Here is a 9,938-nt window from a genome sequence, read left to right as displayed (position 1 = left end):
TTTGGGCTGTCACCGCAACGGGCAGGTGACAGTAGCCTTCAGGACGGGGGTGGGGTGGGGGTTCGATATCCAGTGTAATCCAAAAATAATTCAGTTCCTGTTACCAGGGAACCCATGTTGACAAACAGTTTATCCTTTGCTTTCAGATAATTACAATAATCCACATAACAAAAAACAGAAAATCCCAAAAGAACAGAATCTGTCCAGGCGAGGGCTAAAATAACCCCGAGAAGATGTCATTAACAGCCAAGGTAACACATTCAAATTTCATGTCTCTAACTGCAAATCAGCGCTATCTTTGAAGCATCAAAGTCATATTCTTTTAACATTTTAAAAAGTAAGGTGTTCTTGAGATTTTAGAATTTTGGGATTGCATTTGTAGCTAAACGGTAGAAAGCTACCTACCTTATGTATGGGGCTGAGTTCCGTCCTCCGTAACACACACACACACAGCCAAGAGTAGTGAAACAAGATGATGTAAATCAGCCACGAATAGTTAACTCTCTTGCTTGTGTAGCATGCTGTGTATGGCTGGCAGAGTTTATGGAAAGCAGCCTGTATTTCTAGTTTCTTTTTGTGACAGTCAAGGAGGACTGGAAAATCCCTCGGACAAAATGGAGATTGTTAAACTTCCAACTTTGTGGAACGAAGTATTACAAACATGCCGCTGTATCCAAGTAGCTTGGAAAAGCATGTTTAGATCCATTCAGGTCATTTTGAGCCTTCAAGACAATTACGCTTTGTGTGTCATTACTGAAATTATTTCTAATTAATCTCGCTGCAGAAAAATATCTAAGATTGATCTTGGTGTGATCTTGGCACACACCTGTAACCCAGCTCAGGAAAGGCCGAGGCAAGAGGAATGTGATCTATGCAACTTGTGTCACATCCTTGAAATAACACTGCTAAAATATCAGTGATAAACTATGCTAAATGCGTACTCCATTACTCAATATTCAGATTGAAAATTTCAAAGTAAAAAGGTGAGGCTATGAAAAGGAAATTCCTCTCTCTCTCCCCCCACTTCCTACTTGGTAGGATATAATGGGAAACCCACTCAGTGACAGAGAAGAGGCAAAATCCTGCCTGCATCCTCATCACATTATCTGGGCTGGGGTACAGCATCCGCATCACCTTGGCGATTGTTAAAAATGAAGACCCTCTCATGCTGTCTGAATTTGTATTTACCTCAGAAGTGGCGTCCCACAGCATTCACAGGTCATTAAAGACTGAGAAGCACATCCTGGGTGATGGCAGAGTAAAGACATTCTTTGGCTTCCAGGGTTATAAAATAAACGGACAAAGCCTTGGCTGCACATATTCGAAAAATTCATGGTGTCTGATGAGATCCTGTCTCATGCACAAGCATGTCTGAATGTGTATGGGCACAGGTGCATGTGCCCAGGGTTGATGTCAGATATCTTCCTTGATGGCTCTCCACTTTTTTACTGAAGCAGGGTCCTTCTATGAAACCGGAGCTCACCAATCCCAGCTAACCCAGCTGGCCACAGGGATTCCCTGTTTCTCCTTCCGCTCTGCTGGGATTACAGGAGACTACAGTACTTGTCCAGCTTTTATATGAGCTCCAGGGACCTAAATTTCCTTCTCAGGCTTGTGCAACAAGTGTTTTATTCACTAGGCCATCTCCCAGCCCTAAAACTCATTTATCCTCGGGACAAGTCAACACTTGTATTACAATGACAGGAAAGGTAGCTAACTCCTAAAATAAATAAATACATAAATGCATGTTACGCTCTCCCATGTGGGTATGTTTACCCTGAGCCTCGGTTCTAAAGTCATCTTGAAGGTTTAATCAATTAATGTCATCTGCTCTCCCCTGACCCAGTGATTAGTTCAGCTAACCCTAAGCGGGAGAAGGGGAGGGGGGCATCTCTGGTCATTGGGATTAATCTGAATCAGCACAGTGCAGTACTAAGCAGCCAAAAACTCTGCCTTCTAGTTCATTATCTTCTGATGTGTTTGAACATTTCTCCTCCACTCACTAGCTTTGTAATGAATACCCCCTCCCTCCGTCTACCGAATTGAGTCTGCTAAAGTTTGAACAAACCTGCCATCTCCCTCCTTCAGTTTGTCCCATCAGGAACCCCTATGCTGAGTGCCGTTTCTTTCCCCTTCGGCTCCTAAGAACTTTATTTGGACTACTCACAGCCTCTTCACTTGTGGCTCCCCGACAGACAGACTGCTAGAAGTACTGCAGTAGGAGCAAGCTGGCAAGCTGCCAGGCACGGGCCCTCAAAGAGAAATCCTCAATTCTGCCTCAGTTCTCCCCAGCGCTTCCTTAGCCTTGGAGACAGGGATGGAATCGGGCTTCTCTGGCCCCGGTTCAGCAGCAAGCTTTCAACTACATGCTTGGCTCTGTCCTTCTCTGAAGTCCCGAGAATGTCCAAAGTCAGAATCAGTAGGCATTTTAGTAGTCGGCCTTACTCGTCTTCATGGTCCTCATGTTCTATCCAGCCCCTAGCAGAAGGATGCAGTACTGCTCCTACTCCATCCCTGAGAGATACTAAACCTTCTCTGGAAGGTACCAGCCCACGGCCTTACCTCTGCTCTGTCTGAGGAAGGGAGTCGGTGGATGATGGGGAGACTGGTGATTATGCTATCCTAACACTGTTTAGGCATTGATGAGGAATATTGAAAGTCAGAAGACACAGCTACATACTTTGATTACTGAGGCTGCTCGATACACAATAAGGATACACTGATAAACCCATTATAAGATAAAAGTATCATGAGCTAAAAATGAATTAGGGCTGGGGAGAAGGCTCAGTCAGGGAAAGGCTTGCTGTGCAAGGATGAGGCCCTTTCAGATTCCTGGCACCCACATAAACTGGCGCAGTGTCGACCCCAGAGCCGCAGCATCAGGGGGGCTAGCCAGTTTAGCCAAAATGACAAGCTCCAAGTTCAGTGAGAGACCCTGTCTCACACACAAAAACAAAAAAGGGTAGAGAGCCATAGAGCAAGTCACTGACATCTGTCTCTAGTCTTCACAAGCATGTGTGTATATACCTGTGCAGGTACTTGGGAGTGCACTCTTGTGTTCATACACAAACACACGATGCATTAACAGCTGGATGTGGTGATGCATATCTATAATTCCGTAACTTTGGGAATTGGAACAAGATAGTCAGGAATTTAAGGTGATCCTTAGCTACATAGTGAATCTGAGGGCAGCTTGGGTTACATGAGACCCTCTCTCAAAAAAACCAAAATAATAAAAAATGAATTTATATCTAACCTACCAGACATCGTTGCTTTACCTACTTTAAATATGCTTAGAACATTTACATAAGCCTCTAGTTTTGGCAAAAATCATCTAATACAAAGCCTGTGTTATAACAGAATATTGGCATTTCGTGTCATTTGTTGGCTGTCTATATCCAAACAATCTTGGCAACATAATAAGTACACTGCTCTGCTCATAGGGTGGACTGGATGCTGTAGCACCCACTTCTCAACACCTCAGCAAAGTATTGTATCACATAGCTTAGAAAATGACCAAAAGATGAAGTATGAGTTCCACTAAATGTGTAATGATCTGTTAGTGGAAAGCTGAGAAACTGTTGAGTGGAGGAATGCTAAGCTGGGGACCATGTACATTTCTTTAGGAAAAATTCCTAGAGTATTAGTTAAAATTGTTTTTAATTAGCCACATTTTAATTTTGGGAACAAACCTAATTGTCTACTAGGTAGCTTTTTACCAATGACTTCTCATTCATAGCAGGACACATGGCCAGTGAGTGCTCTTGCCTAGACAACAGAGGTGGAAAAGGACCATTTACTTTTGTGTATAGCTTTAGTATGTTTGATTATTTTTCTCAATTTCTTCTTCAGACATGTTCTCATGCAACCCAGGCTGGCCTTGAACTGTCATCTGGCCAAGCCTGACTTTGAATTCCTGATTCTCCTGCCTCTACCAAGTACTGGTATTATACAGATAGTTGCCAACATGTCCAGTTCCATCTTTTTTCAATTTAAAATCATATTTAAACCTCACGTGATTTTTATAAAGAGTATCCAAGATGTTTTAAGTCCGACTTCACACAAAGTAATTTTATGACATTAAGCCAGTTTTTAAAAAGCAGTGCATGTGTGTGGCAAACATTTTAGATAGAATTAAAGAATGATTAGTGAAATTTTTCCTCTGATTCTACTAGAAATCTCTGGTAATCATGTTCACCAGTTTCCAAATATTTTTTCATGGATCTTATTCTCATGCTAAAATACTATCTCTTCAGAAATAAAATCCAAGTGTGTTCTGGACTGGGATGACACACACCTGTAATCAGGACTTCCAAGGCAGGGAAACCAGGAATTTGAGACCAGCCTCGGCTTAATAACAAGTTCTAGACTAGCCTGGAGGACCATGAGACCATGTTTCAAAAACAAAGTGGGGCTGCATAAACTTGCTGTTAAAGCACAAGAACCCTGAATTTGATCCTTAGAACCCACATAAAAATAAACAACAAGGGCTGGAGAGGTGGCTCAGCGGTTAAGAGAACTGACTGTTCTTCCCAAGGACCCGGGTTCAATTCCCAGCACCCATATGGCAGCTCACAACTGTCTGAAGATCCAGTTCCAGGGGATCTGACACCTTCACACCAATGCACATAAAATAAAGTTAAATAAACCATAAAAATTAAAAAAAAATAAACAACAAAAATAACAGGTGTGGTATGCCTGTAATACCAGCATTGGGGAAGTAGAGGAAGGTAGATCTCTGGGTCTGGATGGCCAGCCAGCCTAGGTAACTTCACAAGTGCCAGGCCAGTAAAGGATTCAAAACCCAAAACAAAAAGGGGAACAGTCCTCCTTGAATGAGGAGTGACATTCAAGGTTGTCCTGTGCCCTCACATGCATTCTTACTGCAACACACCAGTGTAGACATGCACATACTAAAACAAAAACAAAGAACGTGGGCCAAGCTTTAAAGTTCAGTTCTTTTCCTCACTTACAGAGGAACCAGGTACTGTGGATTCAGAACACACTCTGCTTTAAAGATTTGCTATTACTCATACGTGCCTGAGAGAGGGAGGGAAGAAGGAAGGGATTTTAACAAGTGTTTATTGTGGAAGTGGTAGGTTTTTAGCATTGAGTGAGTGAATATATAGTTGCCATGTTAAATACTCTGCTAGTCCTTCAAATATATTCTTTTATTTTCTCAACAACACTGAAAGGTGCTGTCCTCATTTTGCAATGAAATATCCACCCAGGGCCTTTATAGTATGCCAACTGTTGAGGACAAAAGCCAAGGAACAAATTGGTTTCAATGACACCATTCATCATTAAAATCCACAAGTCTTTCATTTGGATCACAATTTTCTTGGCAATACTTTTTCAAAAGCAGCCTTTCCAGGAAACATCTAAACACATCTTTTCCAGGACCTAGTAAACAAACTTTAAAAATAAGCTTCTTCTTGGTAAGCTCAGCAGACACACAGTTTATTGACCAACATCTACTTCTGCCTTTGAAGCACTAGTAATAAAAGCTCAGGGTCAGAAACTGGGGTTCAACCTGAAGATTTGAAAAGCAAAACAGCCACTGGCTCTTACCTCAACCTCAGTCTGAAAAGGCGATCCTGCCTCCTGGAATCTCAGAAGAAGACTGCATGTCTAAGAGCTGTTTCCTCCCATTTTATAATCCTCTTTAGGGCTGGGATTCAGGGCGTGCAACACTGTCATTAAAGGCATGAACCACCCAGTTTCTGTGGCAACTAGTGTGGCTACTGGGATTAAAGGTGTGTGTCATTATGGCTACTGAGATTAAAGGTGTGTGTTACCATAATCTGGTTTGTAAGGCTAAGCAGTGGGACTGTTTTACTCTCAGATCTTCAGGAAGCTTTTATTTATTAAAATACAATTGAAATGCCACTACATTTCCCCCTTTTTTCTAAAATAAAAAAGGCTGTAACTAATATAAGAAACCTATATATAGTAAGTACAATGACTGTATACAATAAATACAGGGAATAAGTACATCAATAATGTCTAGTCCATTTTCATTTGACAAATTCAGAGAAAATATTTTATATCTATATCTTGGTGAGTCCAAAGTCTTGTACCTAATTTACTTTCAAACATAACTTTCTTTCTGTATCTGATAAATTATAACTATAGCTATCTAATCTTCAACTCCCTCAGAGACCCAAGAAGGAAATAATATTAACTGAGTAAGCAGGAAGTGCAGGCAAGCGACTTCCAAAAAATGTGAGTAATGACAGAAACAGCTGGCTGCCTGGACAGTCACACAAAGTTCCTCTGCAACGTTGGGGCAGCCATCTTCGGCCTACAGACCTAGCATATTCGGCAGACTTTTCTGTGAAGCAGGATATTTTGTGTCCTTCTTGTCTAATTAGGACAGCATGATGTCAGCAATTGAGGCAGGGGCATTTTCTTGCCCAGTGGCTTAATTTTGCCACAAAGAAAGTAAACTCCATGTGGAGTTTCTTCAATTCCCATTATCTTCTCTGAAGTAGACTGGTGATGCCAGGAACAGATATGTCTTGTTGTCATAAAAAAGAAGAACCTAGGTTATTAAAACATCTTAAATGCCATATTCTTTCTCTAAAGTGTTTGAAGATGACCTATCTCTATCTAAATTATCTTTGTTTGACCCTGAAAACATAATGTGACTACAAGTTTGATTATACTAGGTGATTATAAAGAAAGAAATATCCTAACCTATATTTCTTTATTATCCTAAACAGTTGATAATAATAACTCTCAAGGACTAGAGATTTGCATTACATTGTTAAATGAGCTGTATAGGTACAATACCGTGAACGAAATTAGAAATGTATGTACAATACGTTTTCCCAAAATTAATCTCAAATTTGTATCAATATACAAAAGTTGCATACGATATATAAAAGCAAAACCAATGTAAAACATTCAAAACTAACAGTTGCTTTTAAAAAGTGGATTCAATGATCTACCTTTCTATCTTATCATATTTATATCCCCCTTTTTCCTTTCCTTACTTTTTTTTCCAGTTCCTTCCTATTTTTTTTTGTTGTTGTTGTTTGTTTATATATAGAGACAGGGTTTCTCAGTAGCTATGGAACCAGTCCTGGAACTCGCTCTGTAGACCAGGATGACCTTGAACTCACAGAGATTTGCCTTCTGCAAGTGCTGGGATTAAAAGTGTGCACTACCACCGCCTGGCCTTTTTTCCCCCCTTCAAAACAAGAACCTTGAATCTAATTTTCTTTGTTTAGCTTTTTTTCCTGACCATTATCCATAATAACTTGTAGCCAACACATTAAACAAGAACAAACATCCATAATCCATTTTTGGGAATGTGGGCATAGTTTTCCAGGCTGATTGAAGGTGCTGATAAGCTTATAGGGATCCAAAGAAAATTTAAGATTATGGTTCCATTCCTTATTCGAGCACTCTGCAAGTCTGGATCATTTCAGTCTTGAAACTGTTTTGGATGTAAAACTCAGAGGAAACTGCAACAAATGTACTCTGAAACGTTGGATCATCTGGGTCATCTGTTCCCATTGGAGGATTTTTCAGGGGGTCTTCCTTGATCAAACCTTATTTTTCTTAACCAAGAATGATGCACCATATTTCCCGTGCTGTGTGGCTGGGATTTGGCACTGGGCTCTTCCCTGCTCACTCACTGTTACTGAGGGAATCCTGGTTAGTTTCTTTTCTTTGCTGACTAATGTTTGAATTCAGCTGGTAGCCACGTCTGATCTGAGCTCCACGATGGGCACCAAATGAAGCTATTAATAAAAGCTCAGGGTCAGAAACTGGGGTTCAACCTGAAGATCTGAAAATCAAAACAGCCAGCTACTGGCTCTTCCCTCGACCTCAATCTGAAATGGCGATCCTGCCTCCTGGAATTTCAGAAGGAGACTGTCTGAAGAGCTGTTTCCTCCCATTTTATAATCCTCTTTAGGGCTGGGATTTAGGGCGTGCAACACTGTCATTAAAGGCATGCACTGCCCAGTTTCTGTGGCAACTAGTGTGGCTACTGGGATTAAAGGTCATTATGGCTACTGAGATTAAAGGTGTGGGTTACCACAATCTGGTCTGTAAGGCTAAGCAGTGGGACTGTTTTACTCTCAGATCTTCAGGAAGTCTTTATTTATTAAAATACAATTGAAATGCCACTGCTTGCCTTGGAAGTACTCAGGAGAGAAGAATAGTCCACATGACTACCATGAGGTAGAACAGATTATCCAGGCTTGTATTTCTAAAAGATTTATTATTATCCACATGGATCAAAACCAGGAGAGGGCTGGGAAAACAGCTCAAGCAGTAAAGCCTTTGTAAGCAGGACAACCTAAGTTCAGTCCTTGAATCCACATGGAAATGCTAGGTGCTTGTAATCCCAGTACTAGGGAGATAAAGACAGCAGAATCCCTGGGCACTCCTGACTAGTCAGTCTAGCCTAAATGATGAGCTCCAGCAAAAAAAAAAAAAAAAAAAAAAAAAAAGACCATCTCAAAGGAGGTAGACAGTGGTCTTAAAGGTGACACTCAAAATTTTTGTTTGTTTTGTTTTTTGAGACAGGGTTTCTCTGTGTAGCCTTGGCTGTCCTGGAACTGGAGACCAGGTTGACCTTGAACTCCCCCCCCCCCCCAACTCCCCTGGAAATAAAGGAACACACCACCATGGCCTGGCTGACACTTGAAAATTATTCTCTGGTTTCCACGGGTATGCATTCATGCACACATGCACACACACACACACACACACACACACACATTATACATTTATTAAAAGAAAAATATATCCAATCCTGGAAAAACAGGAGTCAATATATTTTACTTCCAAAATCCAAAGAAAGTTTTCTGTTATGAACTAACACAAATAGGACTAGAGAGATGGCTCAGCAGTTTAGAAAACTTGCTATTCTTCTAAAGGACCCAGGCTCATCTTCCAACACCCTCCCAGTAGTTAACAACTGCCTGTAGCTCCAGTTCCAGGGGATCCGACACCCTCTTCTGACCGCTGCAGGCACCAGGCACGCAAGTGCAATACAGACATGGGTGCAGACAAAAATATTCATACATATAAAATGGATCATCATGGATAATACCACTTATAGTCAGGACCAAAGGTGGGAGACGTTGACCAGCTAGCTGCAGTGTCTGGTGTCAGAATGTTATGTACCTTGGAGGCTCTGGTCCTCCACTAACATTGAGACTAGGCCTGACAACTGGACAAGAGTTGATGAAATACTAAATATTTGTTTATTTCCTTAAAGTCAGAGTAACTGGAATATTCAAATAACTTTTATTTAATGAAGGATATACTCATTAACCTCCAACCAAGTCTTTAAAAATCCGATCTATCTTTCAATTTAAAAAGTAACATGGTCTACTTTTATAATTGAAAAAAATGTTTGTATTTCTATGTGTGTGAGAAAGAGATTGGCTCTTGCTCTATATCTCCAGTTTGCCTCAAGCTCATCCTGCTGCCTCAAACTTCTGAGTGCAGGGGTTATAGGACATATAGCACCATACCAGTCTTTCTTTTTTGATGGGTTTCAGTATGCAGCACTGGCTGGCCTGGAACTCACAGAGATCTGCCTGTCTCTGCCTCCTGACTGCTGGGATTAAAGGACACCATGCCAGAGCATACTAGTCTTAAATTACTTTTAATTAAATAAGATGTGATCTTTATATATTGAGATCGTCAGAAAGAAGACACTGGGCTAGAGAGAAAACTTCCATTCATATAGATTTTACTATTGCTATTGATATTACCATTAAAGATCAAAATGGAAAATCTTGCAAATGATGGACTTTTTTAGATTTTGTGTGTGTCTGAGTGGCTATGCACATATATTTACATGGAAGGATGTTTAAGTTTTTTAAATTTGTTTCAGGAATTATAAGGTTGGGTTAACATTCTATAACACAGTTACCTAATACATTAATAAACAATAAGTCATATATTAT

At 40.6% G+C, this 9,938-nt stretch overlaps 1 protein-coding gene across 6 annotated transcripts in view; it reads left to right on the top strand.

Moving 5' to 3' along the window:
• The window catches only part of Znf597 (zinc finger protein 597), a 324,428-nt gene that overhangs the window by 834 nt on the left and 313,656 nt on the right, over positions 1-9,938 (top strand). The window contains exon 2 of one of the 6 annotated variants that reach the window (XR_012907061.1): positions 147-344. The exons of 3 other annotated variants lie outside the window; for them this stretch is intronic. Coding sequence is in view for 1 of the 3 variants with exons in the window: in XM_075941740.1 (XP_075797855.1) it covers positions 234-251 (18 nt within the window). In the remaining 2 variants the exon portion in view is untranslated. Of the gene's footprint in view, positions 1-146; positions 9,762-9,938 lie in introns of those variants that run through there. 2 more of the 6 variants (XM_075941740.1, XM_075941742.1) reach the window with 2 other exon arrangements.

The sequence above is a fragment of the Microtus pennsylvanicus genome, chromosome 11 (assembly GCF_037038515.1).
Source record: "Microtus pennsylvanicus isolate mMicPen1 chromosome 11, mMicPen1.hap1, whole genome shotgun sequence".
In the NCBI taxonomy this organism is placed as follows: domain Eukaryota; kingdom Metazoa; phylum Chordata; class Mammalia; order Rodentia; family Cricetidae; genus Microtus; species Microtus pennsylvanicus.
This window is presented reverse-complemented; position numbering and strand designations above follow the sequence as displayed.